The 19,650-nt window shown below is 51.2% G+C and overlaps 6 protein-coding genes across 6 annotated transcripts; 3 read left to right on the forward strand and 3 right to left on the reverse strand.

Annotated features, from left to right (window-relative positions):
- Positions 1-98: 98 nt before the first annotated feature.
- Positions 99-1,709, forward strand: CTAM01_14604 (cytochrome P450; the record flags this gene model as incomplete). Its single annotated transcript, XM_060530603.1, has 5 exons — positions 99-216; positions 282-541; positions 610-682; positions 746-1,296; positions 1,362-1,709. 5 exons carry the CDS (start codon positions 99-101, stop codon positions 1,707-1,709), a joined length of 1,350 nt encoding a protein of 449 aa, XP_060374798.1.
- A 446-nt stretch (positions 1,710-2,155) lies between these two features.
- Positions 2,156-4,162, reverse strand: CTAM01_14605 (uncharacterized protein; the record flags this gene model as incomplete). Its single annotated transcript, XM_060530604.1, has 6 exons — positions 2,156-2,235; positions 2,295-2,473; positions 2,534-3,586; positions 3,662-3,846; positions 3,905-3,961; positions 4,019-4,162. The coding sequence occupies 6 exons, from the start codon at positions 4,160-4,162 to the stop codon at positions 2,156-2,158; spliced, it is 1,698 nt and encodes a 565-aa protein (XP_060374799.1).
- A 928-nt stretch (positions 4,163-5,090) lies between these two features.
- On the forward strand, positions 5,091-7,118 carry CTAM01_14606 (GliA; the record flags this gene model as incomplete). The annotated part of the gene is made up of 6 exons (XM_060530605.1): positions 5,091-5,339; positions 5,437-5,867; positions 5,930-6,283; positions 6,340-6,455; positions 6,515-6,772; positions 6,850-7,118. 6 exons carry the CDS (start codon positions 5,091-5,093, stop codon positions 7,116-7,118), a joined length of 1,677 nt encoding a protein of 558 aa, XP_060374800.1.
- A 368-nt stretch (positions 7,119-7,486) lies between these two features.
- On the reverse strand, positions 7,487-8,342 carry CTAM01_14607 (methyltransferase; the record flags this gene model as incomplete). The annotated part of the gene is made up of 2 exons (XM_060530606.1): positions 7,487-7,495; positions 7,620-8,342. The coding sequence occupies 2 exons, from the start codon at positions 8,340-8,342 to the stop codon at positions 7,487-7,489; spliced, it is 732 nt and encodes a 243-aa protein (XP_060374801.1).
- Positions 8,343-9,068: 726 nt separating this feature from the next.
- On the forward strand, positions 9,069-11,344 carry CTAM01_14608 (3-oxoacyl-(acyl-carrier-protein) reductase; the record flags this gene model as incomplete). The annotated part of the gene is made up of 6 exons (XM_060530607.1): positions 9,069-9,768; positions 10,060-10,093; positions 10,264-10,335; positions 10,421-10,869; positions 10,952-11,065; positions 11,136-11,344. The coding sequence occupies 6 exons, from the start codon at positions 9,069-9,071 to the stop codon at positions 11,342-11,344; spliced, it is 1,578 nt and encodes a 525-aa protein (XP_060374802.1).
- A 449-nt stretch (positions 11,345-11,793) lies between these two features.
- Positions 11,794-19,146, reverse strand: CTAM01_14609 (uncharacterized protein; the record flags this gene model as incomplete). Its single annotated transcript, XM_060530608.1, has 5 exons — positions 11,794-15,003; positions 15,061-17,892; positions 17,952-18,062; positions 18,138-18,970; positions 19,029-19,146. 5 exons carry the CDS (start codon positions 19,144-19,146, stop codon positions 11,794-11,796), a joined length of 7,104 nt encoding a protein of 2,367 aa, XP_060374803.1.
- Positions 19,147-19,650: the final 504 nt, after the last annotated feature.

Here is a 19,650-nt window from a genome sequence, read left to right on the forward strand (position 1 = left end):
AAAGTATCCTGGCCCTAGAATTGCTGCAGTCTCCGAATTGTGGTTTGCGTATTACTGGTCACAAACTTCACTCCAAAGATTAATTCCGGTGTCTGACAATGCGTAGGCTACGCGGTCGCTGGCCATGGGCAGTTGAGAAGGGGTTTGAAGAGTATGGCGATGTCGTACGAATCGCACCCAATGAGATCGCCATATTTGGGTACAAGCCGATAGTTGGTAAGTTTGTATTCTGTGAACATTTTTGCATCTATCAGACGCTCACAAGATACCCTTCATCCTAGACGTCTTGTTGCCTGGAAAAACGGATGATGCGCAAGCTTTCTTGAAGACCGAAGAGCTTGGAGCTCTTGCAGGAAAGCACAAGGGTTTTGCTGCTGATACAGATCCAAAAATCCATCGTTATGTCAGAAAGGCCATGGAACCAAGCTTCAACATGAATGCGATCAAGCGATGGCAGGAGCCCGTCTTGCATAAGCATTACGACCGATTCATTCGGAAGGTCGATGAGGCTTGCAGAAGGGGTCCCATCAACTTGACGGAGGTAAGTGGCAATACATCAGTGCAGGGGGATGCATTTGAGGTTAGGTCAAACTCAGGCTGACCTTCCAGTGGAATGAGTGGCTAAGCATGGATCTTGCCGGTGACTTGACATTTGGACATGACTACGGCAACATAGAAAAGGGTAAGTTCTGGAAATCAAAGATGACAGGCAATTTCTAATCACTGAACAATCGAACTATAATAGGTAAAGCCGGAGAGTTCCTGGAGACATTTTCAAAGTTGAGCTTCTGGGGCACCGTGAACCAGGTCTCTACACGCTTCCCCCTTCTTTACCCGTTCGTGCTGCTTGCCTTAAGTCCTAGCTTAGCGACAGTGGCGCCGAAACTCCAGCGCATCAACAGTAAGTATATCAACGATCGAATCCGCCTCAGAGATTCCCTCGAACACGAAGACTTCATGTCATCTCTTATTAAAGAGGGTGGAGAACCGCCCGAAGTCGACTTTCTTGTTGCACAGAGCATGAACGTGGTCATAGGCAACGCCGAAGCCACTTCCAACATGTTCACGGTGTCAGTACATTTTCTCGGCATGCATCAAGACAAACTCGAAAAGCTAAAGATGGATATTCGGGATCGATTTACTTCCTACGAGGACATCAAATCCGACAATGTGCAGAATATTGTATGGCTCAATGCTGTCATCAACGAGGGTCTTCGACTAGCCACTCAGGGCACTTCCGGTTTACCTCGCATCAGCCCTGGCGGTTTCGTTGATGGCCACTACATTCCGAAAGGGGTAATATTAAGACCTTGGCATCTAGTTGTGTAGATCAATTTCTGCTAACCCTCATCTGCATTTAGTACCGCGTTCAAACTAGCTTCTGGGCAGTCTTCCACTCGGAGCGTTACTTTGCGAAACCACGAGAATTTCACCCGGAGAGATGGCTTCCGAAAGATCATCCAGATTATGGAAAAGAATTTGAAAATGACAAGCTTTCTGTTTTCCAGCCTTTCAGTATCGGCACCCGAGGCTGCATAGGTCGTAAGACGGGGCTCTTGCAGGCGCAGCTGATGATCTCCAAGATGGTGTGGGCCTTGGACTGGGAGCACGTCAATCAAGGCGAGATGGACTGGGAACGAGATCTAAGAAGATACGCTATGAACCAATTGCCCCAGGTCGTTGTCCGTTTCCAGAAGAGATCTACATAGTTACGAATCGAAGTGTGTTTTTACAAGAGAGTAACAAATCTTGTTGTTGTAATCATCGTAGATATGCTTTCATGCACAAGTACTCATACATGCCTCCTGGAGTCTAGATTGAGATTCCACTGGAGCTTGCAAAGTTCATTTAAGTCCTTAAAACAAATCGTACGGATAACCACTCACATCATAGCGGTGTGGAGAGAAATTGAGCCAAAGCCTTCCTGAATATTGAATACCTAGCAATTTGAGACAACGTGAACCCAGCTTCCCGGCAAAATGTGTCGTCATTCACCTTGCAACTGTTCTAAGCAGCCTCTAGGTAGCTCTTCCATGGTGCCATCTCTCAACCTAGCTTCAGGCGGAGGCACGGTCAAACATATCCTCCAGTCTTCTATATCTATGTGCCCTTCTTCAATGCGTCTCATCATTCTTTGTACTACTGCTTTGCTCTTTTATTCGGCAAGTCCCCGGAGGAAGCGGTGTTTGGCATAGAGACTGGTTATCCATCTTCTATTCAACTTTCCAAAGATGTCTGTTGAGATTGACTGTTAGAATCTTCATGAAATCCGGGAAAAGCCTGTTGCTACTCACACATAGGAATGCAGGTGGTGAAAAGCCCGAGGGAGACAGTTCCTAGGACCATAAAGACAGTCCCAGGCCCAGCTTCAGTAGTCCACGTATTGATGAATGTTGAAAAAGAATAAAACAAGAAGTTCTTAAGCATCATCTGTACAATGAAAATCTCGCTGGATCGTTGTGGGAATGTGTCCCTAACACCCTGCCGTTAGCTTGATATTCCCGCAATCTTCCAAGATAAAGATGACGCTCACAAGATATAAAGCCCAGCAGAAGTCGAGGGGACCGAAATACTAAAAGCCATACAGCATAAGCAGAAAGCCCCTAGGAAGTACCCGTTCGTAGAGGGGTGATCGACCACCCACATGAGCAGGAACCAACCGAGCCCACTCAGGGCGGCACCAAGTATGTTGACAGGGATCCGGAATTCTGCCTCATAGACGCCGCCATTCCATTTCGACATGATCATCGCAGACCAGTCGCAGAGTGAGCCAACAGGAATGGCAAAAAAACCGCCAATCAGTGCGCCAGCCCAGAAAAAGCCATTTTGCTCAATGTTGAGGTTGTAAGGTGGCATCGACCAGATCTGAGATAGAAAGTAGCTGGATGCCACAAAGCAAGCATTGAGAACCGCACTGACGGTCAGAATCCAAAGCACAGCTGGGTTAATGAAGTTGACGAAGAGTTCAGCTAGCAAACGAATGATGTTCTTATCTGTGTACGTCTGTCGAGACCATGGTGATAGCATCTGCGCCAAAGTCTTCTTTGGGACGATGACCGCACCAGTCTCGGCGATGGTGTTCTTGGCTGCTGTGATGTCGATGTCGAGATGCCCTTTGACGGCCGTAGTCTCCGCGTCGCTGTTGGATTGAGAACTCGAAGCTATATCTTGCTGGGTAACAGCTGGTCGTTTGAACTGCATTTCAGGGAGCAAAGCAACTGTCATGATGAGCCCCGCGAGGTTGAATGGCAGTTCGGCGATGAACAGGACCTTGTACCCAAGGCGCTCTGCCATGACTCCGCTGACGATTGATGTCATCGAAACGGTGCAAGCTGACGAGGCGACCATCATGGCAATCCTCCAGCCGCGCTCATGAAGATAGAATACATCCCCAATTGCCGCAAGCGCTAAACTCTCCCAAGCGGTAGCACCCAGTCCTTGAATCATACGACCAGCGAATATTGTGCTATACTGGGACCTCTGAGACCCTGCTATACAGACTGCGGTGCCGAGGGTTCCGGCGATGGCGGCGAAGAGAAACTGCGGGCGTTTTCCATACTTCTGGGCAAGGATCGAAACCAAGGGCCTGTGGTAGAGCGCATATTGAAAAACAAGGCTCAGGCAAAGAAAAGGCTTTTAGTAGGAACGAGGGACTACGAACCCTATAGCCGCAACAACGAGGAGATGGTAACCAGACAACTCAGCAACTTTTGTGATGCTTACGCCAAGGATGGGGGCAAGGGCAAACGTGGCCGGGCTAAGCATGGGACCAGGAAGCGAAGCGAAGATGATGGTGTTGAAAAAGATAACCCAAAAAGCCGCTTCCTTCTGCCAGTTGGTCCAGAGCTTCCCGCGTCATGTGCGTCAGAGAAATCATGTCCATTACGTTGAAGGTTTGACTCACCAATGGGTCATTTGGATCGTTCAAGGATGGTTGAGGGACCAAGACCGTATCAACTCCCTACCCGGATGTCAATATGATGTTTGGGATGATCATGGAGATTACTCATGGTATTACCATGTAAATAGTTCTTTTGAGAATGCTACCCCGGCTTGGGGCGTCGTGGTCTGAATCATTTGTACTAGATGTTCTGACAAGATGAACGGTCCCTGTAAGAACTGCATCCTTTCCAAGTTTCGCGTCAATAATACCAAGAGGCATGTTTGGATGTGTGTTGTTAATTTATTGGCGCTCGGCTGAGCTCTACGACATCAGAAGCTTTAGCAACTGATGGCGCCTATTATGTTTTTAATGACGAGCGATATCTCGAAAGGTGGAGATCTCAAAGTTTCATCGTGCAAACAGCTTCTTACGGCGTCACGATGATGTCTCAAAGACTTCTCAATTTCACACTCCGAGATGATCTGTTGTCACTGAGCGGCCTCCTCCTAGTTCTGAGGTCCGCCGGCTGTATGAAGATCGAATAACAGCCATTTTGTGTACTGCATAGGCCCGCAAGCTTATTGTAACATGTTTTGCAAGGCTGGCACACGCCAGCTTCAACCTATAGAACCTCAATCGCGCTGTGGAATTTCTGAAAATGGATATTTGATGTTGATAAGATGGGCAATGGAGGTCGTCCTAACTTCTTAAATGTAACCTCGCGCTTCCGCGGGCGTCCGCCGGCGCTTGTGCCAAGGCAAATGTCTCCGACTGAGCTTCGGAGGTAACCCCACCGGCCCGGACCTTAGTCGTGGGCCCGAGATTAACTCTCCGAGCCAAGTCCCAGTACCGGTTTCACACCTTTCGTACCATACGATATCTCAACATGCTACATTCAGAGATCGGCGTTGTGCCGCAGAGCCAAACAATCCGTGTGATTTGTTCGTCTCGGGGTAGTCAGATAGCAAAGCGTTCCGTGCATATCGCTGCGAAAGTTGTGGCAGGTGCTGAATTTGGATCACTTGTGATGCTCGCCATGTACATTGGCATGGGCTGTTGGATCATACCGATCTCCAGTCTGTAGATCTTCATCCTTGCTCAAGCCTTGAAAACTGAGAACGCATTTTACGCTCGCCTGGTGCCAGAGTAAACAGTTGAATCAACATACCATTGTATACCTTTCACGAACAGAGTCCAAACCTGCAAGATGGACGCCGCAAAGAGTCAATTCACTAAGGTGGATTCTTGGTTCGTCCAAAATCTGGATGACAACACAGAGCCTTATTTGAGGCGTATTTCGACCGGAAATAACACACTCTCGGATCGTTTGCAGTTCAATATTGACGATGGACAGAGGCTTACGGACCCTATTAAGCTTGATGAGGATGAAGGCAAATACCCTGAGGGCATTACACTAGTGCTAATCATACTTGCACTGGCACTGGGTCTTTTTGAGGTAAAATCCCAACAAGCAACAGTCGCAACTGACAAAGATTCTTGAATCATGGCAAAGTGAAGACTTCTCCAGCTAACAATTTTACTCAATGAGCTAGTTCGCTCTCGATGCCACCATCGTTGCCACTGCTATCCCCGTCATTACCACCGAATTCAAAGCCCTCGCAGATGCCGGCTGGTATGGCTCTGCATATTTGATGACGATTGCGAGTTTTCAAGTGCCATGGGGCAAGCTGTACAAGTTCTTCATTCCGAAGTGGATCTTCCTGGCAGCGCTCATCATCTTCGCCGTCGGGAGTGTACTTTGTGCCATTGCCCCCAACAGTGCCTTCCTAATTGCCGGGCGTGCGGTTCAGGGCATTGGGGCTGCTGGTTTAACTGGCGGCGTCTATGTAATCCTGGCGCTCGTCACGCCTCGGAGCAAGACGCCAATCTATCTGGGCGCATTCGGTGCCATCTTTACCGGTGCGAGTTCCCTTGGGCCTATCATCGGCGGTTTCCTCACAGAAAAGTTCTCATGGAGGTGGTGGTGAGTCCAATCAGCGTATAATATGCACAAAAGAGAGGGGAGCTGACAATTACACGTCGTAGCTTTTGGATCAACATACCCTTTTCCGTTCTCGCCGGAATTATCGTTCTGTTTTTCTTCAAGATTCCAAATACTGTCAAAACCGTCAGGGCACCATGGAAGAGCATTGTGCGTCAGATGGACCTGATGGGTGTCGTTCTTATCACCGGTATCATCGCTCTATTCGTCACCGCAATGGAGTCCGGAGGCATCAAACACGAGTGGGACTCTGGCTTCGTCGTCGGTACGCTAATGGGATCGATCACTATTGCCATGCTCTTCGGGTTTGAGCAGTACTTCATGAAAGAGGACGCTCTTTTGCAAGCAAGGTTCTTGACCAATATGAAGATCGGCTTCCTTTGCGTTTTCGCATTCATGTAAGTGGACCACCAGCTCTATATATACTTGGGACTTTCTTTTGACACCATCGTAGGCTTAGCTCGGTTGCCTACTCAATCCAGTATAATCTGCCTGTCTACTTCCAGGCAACCAAAGGTTTTACTCCCGCACAGAGTGGTGTCAACGTTCTTCCCCTGTTAATTGGTGGAGGTGAGTCATATTGCCTTTGATCCATTCTTCCTGTATGACGTCTAACATTTACATCGTAGCATTCCTCACACTATTATCCAGTGTGGCGTACTCCAAATATCGGAATGACCGGCTATATTGTGTTCTCTCTGGGGCTCTTACGGTGCTAGGCTCTACACTGATCCTCACCCTTGGCCCGGACTCTACACCAGCTCAGTACCTACTATACCAGCTTATAGTAGCCTTTGGCTATGGCTTAGGAACTCAAGTTCCAGTCCTAGCTGTCCAGGCTACAGTCGATGTGCAAGACGTGCCCCAGGCCACAAGTATTGTCCTCCGTAAGTCTTCTCTAGGACCAACATTCAACTTGCTATAAGTATCAAAAAGTATTGTACTAATAGACGGATACTCACAGTTTTCCAACTTCTCAGTGGTGCACTTGCGGTATCAGCAACTCAGAACCTCTTCAACAACATCATGTTGCAGAATGCTGTGCGAAACGTCCCCAGTCTCACCGCTGCCCAGATCTTGGCCGCAGGATCTACGGATCTGAAAAAACTTTTCTCCGCGGACATTGCTCCTCAAGTAATTGCAGCGTACACAGAAGGTCTTCGAGCATCATGGGCTATGGGCATTGGATTCGCTGGCGGTGCCTTGATTTCTGGGGTGTTTGTTGGAGCTTGACTTGGCTTACATGTTTGCACGCCAAACACTCATTTGGGAGGGGAGATTTATTTCTAACACTCTTGCTCTAAAATCGAATTGCGGTTAGAGTCACTTGGCAGAGTGTTGACCAAAACCTTGATAGAGTGTCCAAGTCAATCAGACAGAGTACACTTGTTCCTAGGATACTGCCTGTGAACATATTGCTTCTTCGAAGTTCAGGCAGACATGCCATGTCATTGTCTGAAGAGCGCAAATTATTTGATTGTACAAGTTCATGCGAGATGAAGAGAGGCGACACCGTGGATTGATATTTTACACAACCCAACCTGAAAGCATGATATAACAAGAGATAGATGCACAAGAAGAAGTAGTTCTTCTTGTGCACCTTACTTCATCTGCTAGGACATGAGTTAACTTCAAAGTTGTGTCTGGTCTCGATTCCTTCTAATGTGCTTTCTAATTATAGCGAGGATCGCTGGCTTCGAAAAGAAGCATACACCCGACTACCTCATATCGTACCTCATTGAACATCTTCTGGAGAGGCACCAAGATACCCACTGCATCGTCCTCATGATTATCAAAGACCCCCAAATAGTTGTTCAACCACAATACAAGGCGCGCCAGCGGATTACGGTTCACACCCTTACCCAAGATAGTAGCCCCGAACACGACCCCTCCAGGCCTCAACAAGCGACCCATGCGTCCCAAAGCCTCCGCCTTGCGTGCCGGTGGGCCAGGCAGGCAATGCAGCAAGAACATGAGAGATATAGCATCAAAACCGCCTTCCGGCAAACTCTTTCCCTTCGCAAACAAACTTTTCAGCTCGTCACCTTGAGCCAGGAAGTCACCAACGACCTTCGTAGCGTTGGTGCCGACCTCCGGATGTGCCCTTTCAATGACGGGTAGAGTAACGTCCAGGCACGTCTCGTTGAGGTCGACAAGAACGTACTCGGTCCATTTAGGCAAAGGAGCTCTTGCGGGGAAGTATCCTGTGCCAACGCCAATGTCGAGGATTCGAGTGGGTGGGGGACCGCCCGGGTTGGACTTGTACGGCTCTGCGGCGCGAGCTATATTGCGGTTGAAGAAAGAGATGAGTTTCTCGGCTGAGCAATTCCAACCGTAAGGTGAAACGACACCAAAGACGAGAGTGTCGTAGGTTTTCAGGTTGCTTGGATTGTATGCATCTGCACCTTTTGCTGTGTCCAGCTTTTTTGTTTGAGTCTGAGTTGAGTTTTGTGACATTTTTTCTAATGCTTGAAAACTGGCAATTCGTGGACCGTCTATGAAATGAAGGTCTTGCGGCAGGGCGTAGAGCATATTGGTTTCCCGAAATTGATGAGAGTGGAATCTTTCAGATGACGGGTCCTGAGATACTAATCTCGAGTTCGAGCATTTGTATCAGTGCTGAGCCCATCTGTGACCACGCCGACTTATTCCACTTAGAGGTGGTCTGTTCCTAGGCTTGACTCCTCGCTCCTTTGATTTGGGTCAGAATTTCACTGGAGACATTGTAGGGTGTACCTCAAGACTGTTTCAAAAAAGTTCGACGACTCCGAGGCGTACCCTAAGCAATCGGCGAGCAACCGCAGAGAAGAGCACTCGGACAGCAGACGGAACGAGTCGGAATGAGCCTACGACCGCTGGAGAATGGAGCCAGGTCCGAACTGCCTCTGAGGCCCATGCTCCCACCATGACCTCCGAAAGCTCCGGGCATATCTTGCAAGGTCGAACCTAGGAGCGGAGGTCAAATGGATCCAGAACAACCAGAGTTCACCTTCAGTTTCTGAGCGCTCTTGTGTTTTCTGGAGATTGACGATTTAGTAGAGTCTGGAACTGTGAAGGCTGATTTCTTCGTTCAAGTTTTAGCACTCAGAAATTTGCCTCAGTTTATACTTCGTGAAGTGCATACTTCTCTTTGTGTCTGTCAAGAATCCCCTCAGAATAACCATCCTAAAGAAACAAAAAAAAATGGCGGCCATCGAATCCATCTTCCAAGAGTATGCAGAGCGCCTCAACCGCCGACTTCCCGGCGAGAACATGGCGAAGTTCTCGTCTCCTGGACACTCAACCTCTCAGCTTTTGAATTTGCCAGCCGGCTTCGAGCACCTAGAAGCGTCAAGTGACGTGAACATCACCATCCTTCACCAAATTGGAGACGCTTTTACAGGCGACTTGGCTGCGATTCTCCTCGTGCGGATATCTCCCAAAAGCGTCTTCCCTGCTTCAACCGCCACTGCGGTAATCGAATTCCGGCGACACGTTTTCTGTCAAGTTCATGGCACCACTATCTCCAACATCATGATTATAGACGATGTCGATGCGTTACGCAACAGCGAATCGCAGGCGGTCCGGCCCCCAAGCTGGAGCGCTAAAGCTTCTCCTCCAGGGTTCTGTCTCACTGAGGCGTACCGCGCATACTTCAACTGCGTCTCCACCAGGACCATGGAAGAGAACCTGTCGAAATTCACCCATGACCACATTACGTTCAATGAGCATTCTGTAACCCGTGAACAGTACAGAGGGGCCATGGAAGAGTGTCACGATGTCATGGCGGATTGCAAGAACACGCTCGAGAAGCTTATTGTTGACGAGGAGAAACAGCAACTTGCAGCCAGAGTGGTATTTGAGTGGACACCAGTTAAGGCTTGGAATGGAATAGAGCCAACGGGTAAAAGAGTCAAGTTTACAGAGCATGTATTTGTATGGTTCGACGAGGGGAAAATGCACACAAGTATCACATTGTTGGATATGGAAGCTTTCAGACAGCAGATGAGAGTCTAGTTTACGAATCTTGAACCGGCTATTCGATGTGAATCCTTAGTTGAGGTTCAAACCCTTGATTTTGACAATGATCTGAAGAGCTGTCACTTGGCATTCGCTGTGGAACTTGGATCAGTTGGTCTAAGCACCGGAGGGCGTTTCGGAACCAGCACTGGACCTTTGCTGCTAAACCGGACAGTCTCGGAGCATCTCAGCGTTCAACGCTGGCCATTGTAAGAGCTAGGGAAGTAGTAAGGTAACAGCGGTAGTCGCCCATCCACTGCGTGGAAGGTTGGCTGATCGCTGTCGCACTTGACGAAGCCCATATTTCAGCATAAGGTACTGCGATCATGACCATCACCAGTTCGGTCTTCATCAACATTAACAACTACTAAATCATGAGCAACATGGAGCATTACCATGCAAATATCAAGGTCTCAGAGCAAGACCTCGTCGGCAAAGTGGCAATCGTGACGTAGGTTTCTTCATTTCCCCTTATCGTTGAATCGTCAGGTCATTTTCCTTCTGTGGCTTCTGCTAATGTACGGCTTGTGTCCCAGTGGTGCTTCGCGCGGCATTGGACGAGGCATCGCCGTTCACCTCGCAAGCCGTGGGGCGAATATCATCGGAACATGCTCTGTGCTATCGTCCTTGGGCAAAATCGATGATTTGAGAGCCGAGATAGATTCCCTGTACAGAAATTCCAACAAGAGTTCTGTACCACAGATTAAAGGCGTGGTTGCGCCTTTACTGGAGCCTCGAGAGTACTGCAGTGCCATCGTCAATGCCGTCAAAGAGTATGGGAGTTTGAACATACTTGTGCAAAACGCGGCGGTCGTGGAGGTCGCGCCAGTGGGCACGATCACCCAGGACCACATTGATCGCTTACTTACGGCTAATATTGAAGCACCTGTATTTCTCGTGCAAGCACTTCTCCCGTACTTCCGGCCGGAAAGCCGAATCATCAACATCTCTTCCGAAGGAGGCCGAGATCCTTCTCCAGTTGCTCGTACGTAGCGTTGCTTCTTTCTACTCCTACTTCCTAGCCTACTTGCATCTGATGTTTTGGTTCTGATACATCGGGACGACAGTGGTTTACAGCGGTTGCAAGAGCGCTATTGAATCGATGACTCGCGTGTGGGCTGACGCTTGGGGGACAAGGCCTGGGATGGAGAGGACTACAGTGAACTCAGTTGCTGTTGGCAGTAAGTTTCGCAGCCACCTTGAACCGAAAATTGCCAAAAGCCTTGTCGAAACCTGACCATCGTCCATCAGTTACGCAAACCGAATTGGCCTCACAAATGCCGGACACCCCTGAGATCCGCCAATTCCTTGAGGCAAAGAAAACCGCATGCAGTGTGGAAAAGAGGTTGGGGAGAGTCGATGACATAGCTGAAATCGTAGGCTTTCTGTCATCTGAGAAGAGTCGATGGGTCAGTGGGAGCGTGATCTGCGCAAATGGCGGTACTGTCAAGGTACTCTAGGTCAATCAATTCCAGGCCAAGGTGTCTGTCCTTACCAGGGCTTCGTTGTCCAGCACCAAATAGCCACGACGAAAAACATCTCCAGATGGGCTTTCACGAGTTGATTGAGTACCAAGGTCATCGAATCAAAGTAGAATTGAACAGATCCATCGCTTTGTGTCGGTGTGGGCATCACCTTACTCTAATCAGTACCTATGCCTCGTGGAACTTTGACAACATAGCTGGGCTGAACAGAGATGAGCAAAAACCTTACAGAGCTGACGGGCTGGAGTGACCCAGGTGCCAGGGGGAATTAATCATTGCTTGAACACAATTTTCCAGATGATCTATGAAAGTCTATGAAAACAACCTCCAGCCCGAGTGCAAACTAAACGCCAATCCGAAAGAATTTTCAAAACCCCTTGTCATCCTTTGAACGCCGGCCCCAGTCCCGTGCCCATACGAAATTATCACTCAAACGCCACCAACTTGCTCTTGTCGGCTATCCTAGCTGCAAAGACCTCCATGGGAACCGCAGCCAGAACCTCCAAAAGAGCCACAGTTGCCTTCATCTCCCTAGTGATCCAGTTTCTGACCTCGAGCGCAACCAAAGAATCAACACCATAGCGGTACATAGGCCGGCCCGGATCAACTTCCGACACAGGCATCTGCAAGATGTCGGCCACCTTCTTTACCAGAGCCTCTGTGATAATATCCAACGCCTGCTGCTTGCTACTCGCCTCAGATAAGCGTGAAGAAAGAGAAACGGTGTCTGACTTTCCAGCACCCGAAGCACTTGTCGCTAAGCTCGTCACCGCGAGAGGTCCGAAACGCGGGATGCTGAAGTATCCCGGCTGATCGAGGCCGTGTGCTGCCATGATGTCTGCAGTGCCCAAGCCGGTTGTCACTTGAGCTGGCGGCCATGAAGCCGGGTTTTCGCTCTTCTGCCGATTGATGAGGCCCTTGAAGAGGGCATGAAACGCTGGCTCTCGGATGCCCAGGGTCTCCTCCCACAGCAAGAAGTTGCCCGTCGCACCTTGCTCTGCCAGCACACCAACGTCACGCATGATACCCAGGTTGACCGACACGGCCTTGAGCCCCTGTGAACGGCGGTAGTGCGCCAAAGTGTCTTGGTATGTGTTGCCGGCGGAGTACTGTGCCTGACTAGGGTAGCCGTACATACCCGAAATGGACGAGCAGATGATGAAGAACTCTAGGGGGCGTTCATGGTTGAAGTACTCGTGAAGGTTCCATGTACCTTGCACCTTGGGTCTCAACCCAGTCTTCCACCAGTCGTAAGACATCTTCTCGAAGACGATGTCGCGAAGAGCCATAGCCATTTGGACCACACCCCTGACGGGCGGAAGCTCTCGTTCGCATTGACCCAGAGCAGCCTGGAAGGAAGCAGGGTCCGACACATCACCGCGGTAGGCCTTGACGTTGGCGCCCATGTTGGATAGCTCTTTGATCAGAGCCTTGGCATCTGGGGAGCCGTCTCCAGATCTTGAGAGGAAGGCAAGGTTACGAGCGCCACAGGCGATGAATTGCCGCGCCAGACTGCGGCCCAGACCACCTAGGCCACCAACAAGAAGGTAAGTGACATCAGCGTTGAGCTTGAGGGAGTTCTTAGCCTTGCGCAGGATTGGCGCCTCTGCGTTATCCGTGAATGCCATAACCATCTTGCCGCGGTGCTTTCCTTGCTGGATGGTGCGGAAGGCGTCTCCCACTTGACCCATGGAATGCACCGTCAGGGGGCTCGGAGCACGAAGCGTACCCATATGGACCAACTTGAAGGCTTCATCGAGGATCTGTCCTAGCGCAGCGGGGTCCTCCTCGTAAAGTGTGAACTGGTTGAAGAATGTGAACGTTGTGCTCTTCCCGAATGGTCTCATGTCAAGCCGAGTGTTGTCGAGAATGTCGCGGAGACCAATCTCGACAAAAGTGCCGAAGGTGGCCAGACACTCCCACGACGTCCGAAGAAGCTCTCCTGAGAGTGAGTTGAGAACGCAGTCAACACCGCGACCATTCGTGACGCGCATCACGCTCTTTGCGAAGCTGGCATCGCGAGAATTGAAAATGTGCTTCTCGGGAATGCCATACGTGTTGACCACTAGCTTCCGCTTGTCTTCGGAGCCAACGGTGACATAGACGACCAAACCCAGGTGAAGAGCAATCTGGACAGCCGCTTGGCCTACACCACCAGCGGCAGCGTGGATCAGAACCGACTTGCCCTTGGTAAGCTTTGCGAGGTTGACAAGGGCATGGTACGCAGTGGTATGGACGACAGGCAATGCAGCGGCCTCCTCGAAGGACATGGTGTCGGGAATATGAGCAACAATGCGATGGTCAACCCGGATCTTCGTAGCGTGTGTGCCGACGCCCAAGAAGCTCACGCGGTCACCGGGTTTGAAGCGGCTTGCTTCACTTCCAGTCTTGACAACGACACCGCTGCCTTCCTGTCCCAAGACAGACATGGGAATGAGTCCCATTGTAGCCATGATGTCTCGGAAGTTGATGCCCGTGGCTTTTACCTTGATTTCCACCTCGTGGTCTGCAAGAGGGGCATTTAGCCGGTCGTCCTCAATAAACTGCAGTGTGTCCAACAGACCGGGTCTCTCAATCGAAAGCCTCAGGTCCTCGTCGGCGCCAACAGATGTGACCCGGGTCGAATCGTGCAAGTGATGCTTGATGGAGTCATTCTCCGTTAAGCTCCGATAGATACGGGTCACCTGCAAGACACCATCGCGTTCATGGAACTCATCATCTTTTGTGGTTTCCGAAGACAAGATGCGAGATGCCAGTGCCGGGCCATGTTGCAGGCCCGTCTCTTGACTCAGATGCAGAACCTGGAACCGAGTGCCTGCAATCTCGCTCTCAACACAGCGTGACAAACCATCAATCACGCCGAATGATGGGTTGTCTCCACAGGTGATCCAAAGAAGGCGCTGGTATGCTAGAGATAGAGCCTTCACAACTTGGTACTCCTTCTCCGACAGGTCGTCGAGTAGCGGCTTTTCAAGTTCCAACAGAGAAATGAGAACTTCGCTTTCTGCAACATCAGACTTCGGCTCGTCGGTCAAGGTCCTCGTTGACACCGCGTAGTTTTGAGTGATAAGAGATTCCTGAAGAGACTTGGAGAATTGCCGAGACTCATTGGACATAGTCATCGGCTCCATGATTACTGCCTGTCGAGCAGGAGTGCCGTTGGTCGCGGGCTTCGCATTCGCGTTCCTGGCACCCCAGTACAGCGCAAGGCGCTCATCTCCCTCAACTCCAAAGACAAAGTCATAGCCTCTAGCTTCCAGGCCTCCCGGAGTGGGCTGTTGTTTGGCAGCAATGAGAACCGTTGCCTCTGGCTTGGTGAGGTTGAGAACCCGTTCAAGCAACTGGTCGCGCTTTTCAACCTTTTCCACATCGCTGGAGATGATCAAGAGATCGGCCTTCGGAATATTCTCTGGCAAAGGGCTATCTACTGCGCCGAGTTCAAATGCCTCGCCGACGAAGGCTGGCTTGTCGGTCGACGGGCTCTTGGCGGCGTTGATGACCGCATAGCGAACTTGACTAGAGCGTACGATGTCCCCGGGTAGGCTAGCGATGACTGAGTTGCGCGCGGCATCGTGGTCCGGGACGAGCTGCAGGAGCGTAGCTGCCGGGTTCAAGTGAAGCGCCATCCGAATGATCTGTATTGTCAATGTTAGCGCCCCGGACGAAGTCTCCGGCATGGATTACAAGCATACCTCAGCCATTCTATCCTTGGGTTTGATGGCGGAGACCACTCGGCCGATTTCCTGTGGCTCCATAACATCCAAGGCATAGTTCCAGCGAACTTCTGACGTGATGTCGGTCGGATCAACCTCATTATCTTCGCGACCTCCGCCATCATCCATGTTCAGCTCAGCGACTCGGAAGTCCTTCACCACGAGGTAAGGCTTGGAAACATCCTTGTCGAACATGAACATATCCGCAGACAAGTCCGTAAAGCCATATCGCTCCGAAAGACAGAGCCCAGGCATGACGTAGCCCACGTCGCCAGGAATATCAGCAGAAATTTCGAGCTCGGTAAAGTGAACAGGCACGAAGGGTCTCGTGAAGTCGAAGCCTCCGTCCTTATCACCTATCCACGTGCTGCTCAGCCAACTCTGGAAGACTGCATCCAAGGTACCAGCGTGAATGAGAAAAGGTCGCTCAATTTGCCCCTTACTGTAGGTCTCCCCGATATCGGTCACTCTGATATTGAATGTGCTCTGACCGTCGCCGACATGGCATCCCTCAATGCCCTGGAAAGCTTCTCCATACTTCCAAGAGGCACTGTTCATGTGGTTGTAGAAGTTCTCTTTGGCGTACTCGAGATTCGACTCCTTGTGAACACGATGATATTCCGCTACTCTCGAGGATGCGATGATAGCATCCTCCTCTGCCATCTGCGGAGTTGTGTCTTCATGGTAATCGATGGTCATCAGCCCACGGCAGTTGTCCCTCAGCTGGTCACCTCCGACGCATGAAGACATGGTAAACTCCCACCATGCTGCAGGGGTTGATCCAAGCGTGGACTGGAGGTAGGGCCTCATGTGAACAATGACTTCTGTTGAAACTCCTTCCGGGAGAGCCATGGCAGCGAAGAGAGACACATCGCGTAGACGGAAAGCTCGAGCAGTCTTTCCCGGTGCAACAAGCTGTTGACTAGCTTCGAGAATGATACTGGTCATGCCAGCACCAGGGAGAAGCACGGTGCTGCCAACCATGTGCCCACGAAGCCAAGGCTCGTCTTCAAGTCGAAGGAAACTGCGCCATACCCTCTGCGTCTCGTCCATCATGGGTACAGGCGCTCCAAGCAGACTTCGAGTGGGGAACTTCTGTGCCAAAAGTTCCTTTGCAATGCGCGAGTCGCAGCGGAAAACCTTCGAGTGATTCCAGGGATACGGCGGCAAGTTGGTGAGAAGCTGGCAGTGAGAATCTCCGTTAACCTTCTGGAGTTCCAGAGAGACACCTTCAGCGAAAAGCTCGGAAGCCAGCTGCAAACTCGTGTCGACGGCGCTTTGAAGTCTGGTGAGAACGGACTTGTAGCTGACATCGCTGATCCCGTGGTGGGACAATATCTGCTCGATAGGGCCACCGAGAGCGCTGTGAGGACCAAGTTCGATCAATAGGTCAAGAGTCTTTACATCTGCTTCTGCTGCTGGAGAAACCATCTCCTTGATTGCTTGCTCAAAGAGAACGGGAGATACCAGGTTGCGCACCCAGTAGTAGCCCCCAAGCAACTCAGGGGCAGCTTCACTACCAGTGACACTCGAGACCATGGTCACACGCTTAGTTTCGTCTTCCTCCGAGCTGTTCGGCTCAACGTCTGCGATAGAAGCGGCATATTCTGCTGCAGCACCCTGCATGTGGCTAGAATGGTAGGCGACATCAACTTGAAGCATGCGAGCAAACATGCTCTCCTTCTCGAGGATGGCTCGCAGTCTCTCGAGAGCGGCTGAATCACCCGAAATGGTGACGCTATTCGGAGAGTTCACACAGGCCACTGTCGCGACACCGCCGAGGTGCTCTCCGTGCTGCGCGAGCAGTGATCGTGCTTGATCATATGAGCAGCCGACAGCCATCATGCCGCCCTTGAGGCCGACCAGACCGGAGGAAGCCTTGCCCCTGAAGTAAGCGATGGCAATGGCATCACGATGCGTGAGCGCCCCGGCGCAGTACGCCGCTGCAATCTCTCCACTTGAGTGGCCGGCAACTTTCTTGGGCGTTACGCCCCAAGAGCGCAGCTCGTCGACCAGGGCAATCTGCAAAACAGTACAGATGGGCTGGCTGATCATGGGCGCCTTGAGACGAGATTCTTGCTTTGACCTCGTCAATTCTTCGACAGGGTCCCAGTCGCAGCCCATGGACTTGAGAAGTGCTGCAGATCGCGCAACGGAATCCTTAAAGACCGGGTGGGACTTGAGCATCTCGACTCCCATACCGGCCCACTGCGCTCCCTGACCCGTGAAGACGAATCCAATCCTCGGCTTGCTGTCCGGAGTTCTCGTAGTCTTGTCGCCAGCCGTGGTTGAAAGCTTGTGACGGAGCTCAGCGGCATTTTCAGCCGAACAGCTCCATCTCCAAGTCAAGCCCGATCTGGCGACAGAGAGGGTGTGCGCCAGCTTGGCGAGATACTCTGGGCTCGAAGCAGCGGGGCCAAGGGTGTCCATGTGCTCGACCAACTTATCGCCGATGCGTTTGAACCCAGCTTGATCGTGACTGCTGAAGACAAATAGTCTCTTCTTGACGTTTGGAGTCTCGTGGGCGACACCGTTGGCGGGCAGCAGTGACTTCCACTGGTCCGAGTTGAAAGACTCCAACACTACGTGGCCGTTTGTGCCGCCCATGCCAAAGCCACTGACACTCATCCGCTTGGTCTTGCAGACAGGCCAAGGTGTCAGCTTTGTCGGTACGGCCATGTTCCATTCATCGAATGGAATTGCGGGGTTGGGCTTGTTGAAGTAGATGTTGGGGGGTATCATTCCGTTCTCCATGGCCAGGACGCCCTTAATGATTCCCGCTACACCAGCGGCAGCTTCTAAGTGACCGATCTAGGAGCTTGAAGTTAGTCTTCCATTGATACAGTGACCAGTAACTTCGAAATCCTTACATTTGGCTTAAGACTTCCCATCCAGAGCTTTCGTGACTTCGTCGCACCTGATCCGATGGTTCTCGAGATAGCTCCTGCTTCCAGGGGATCTCCGGCCTTTGTCCCCGTGCCCTACAAGACAATTGTAATGTTAATATGATGTGGATATCACTTAAGCTCAATCACAGGACCTTAAAGGCGACTTACGTGAGCCTCTACATATTGAGTCGCAGAGTAGTCGAGACCATTAGATTCGTAGACATATTTGATGAGCGCTGCTTGTGCCTCGCCAGAAGGCAGCGTCACACCTTGTGTCCACCCGTCCGAGTTGGCGCCCGTGGCCCGGATGACAGCACGGATAGGATCTCCATCAGCAAGCGCCTTGTCCAGCCGCTTGAGGATGAGGGCGCCAGCACCTTCACCGCGACCATAGCCACCAGCATCTGCATCAAACGACCGAGAGTGACCCTCGGGGTTGAGGAACGTCAAGTTGGCCAGCTGAATGTTGCCGTCGGGGGTGAGCGTCAAACCGACACCACCCGCGATGGCCATTTCCGACTCTCCGGAGTGGAGACTCTGGCAGGCCAAATGCGTAGCCACCAGACTCGAGGAGCACGCGGTCTGGATGGTGGCGCTGGGGCCGTGGATGTCGAGAAAGTGCGAAATACGATTCGAGACCATCTCCTCGCAGTTGCCGAGGATGTAATACTTGGGCCAGTTTGCGAAGTCCCTCGTGACCATGTCCCTATAGTCGCTCGTCGAGGAGCCGATGTAACACGCAGTCTGCGAGCCGGCGACCTTTGGCAGGGGCATGCCGGCGTTCTCGAGCGCCTCGTAAGCGACTTCCATCATGATACGCTGCTTCGGATCGAGAGCCATGGCTTCGGCTGCTGTGATGTTGAAGAAGGATGCGTCCCATAGATAGGGATCCTCCTTCAGGAAGTGCCCTCCCTTCGTGGCCAAAGTATTGACGCGATCTTTGCTGTTGGGGTGGTGAAAGGCGTCCGAGTTCCATCTATCTGTATTAGGGGAGTAGGCGTCTTAACTTGAGTTAGCAGAGGTTTTCAATACTTAGTCCCAAAATGACCAAATCCCTACCTCTTCCATTTTTCAAGAGATCCCAGAACTTGGACGGCGATGTCGCATCACCTGGGAAGCGACATCCCATTCCCACGATCGCAATCGGGATGCGCTCATCTTTGCGGGCTGCAACCATGTTGAGTGATATGTCGTGGAGATTTTGCCTGTTGTTGAAAACTAGTCTATAGCGCTCGCGCCTTGTATTGGGTATTATCTATAAGAGTGGGCGTGTCTAACGTGTTCTAGGCAAAGTGAAAGGCGAGCCAGGTCTTCGATGATGATCATGGAGAGCGCCAGACCAACTCCATATAGATACATGTACTTTTGGTAGACATCTGACAATCTAGCAATAGCAACGTCTTTCATGAGGTTAGCATGAGCGGTATTCTCTGAGTCGGCGCTTCCAGCCTTGCACGGAGGCGCAGACGGCTGCCCGTTGTTTCGGCAATTTTGCCGTGCGGAGTGGATGCAGGGCGGTAGGTCCGGCGATGGACCGTGTTTGGTGACGCCGGTGGACACCGGCGGCCTGGATCGAATATTCCATCGAATACCCATGTCTGAACTGGGGTCACCCACAAAGTTACTGAGTGTACAGCGGCAAATACTGCTCTGCGGTAGTAGAAGAGCGTGTTCGGAGGGA

Source organism: Colletotrichum tamarilloi (genome assembly GCF_030869305.1).
Source record: "Colletotrichum tamarilloi strain Tom-12 chromosome Unknown Scaffold_128.1, whole genome shotgun sequence".
Classification (NCBI taxonomy): domain Eukaryota; kingdom Fungi; phylum Ascomycota; class Sordariomycetes; order Glomerellales; family Glomerellaceae; genus Colletotrichum; species Colletotrichum tamarilloi.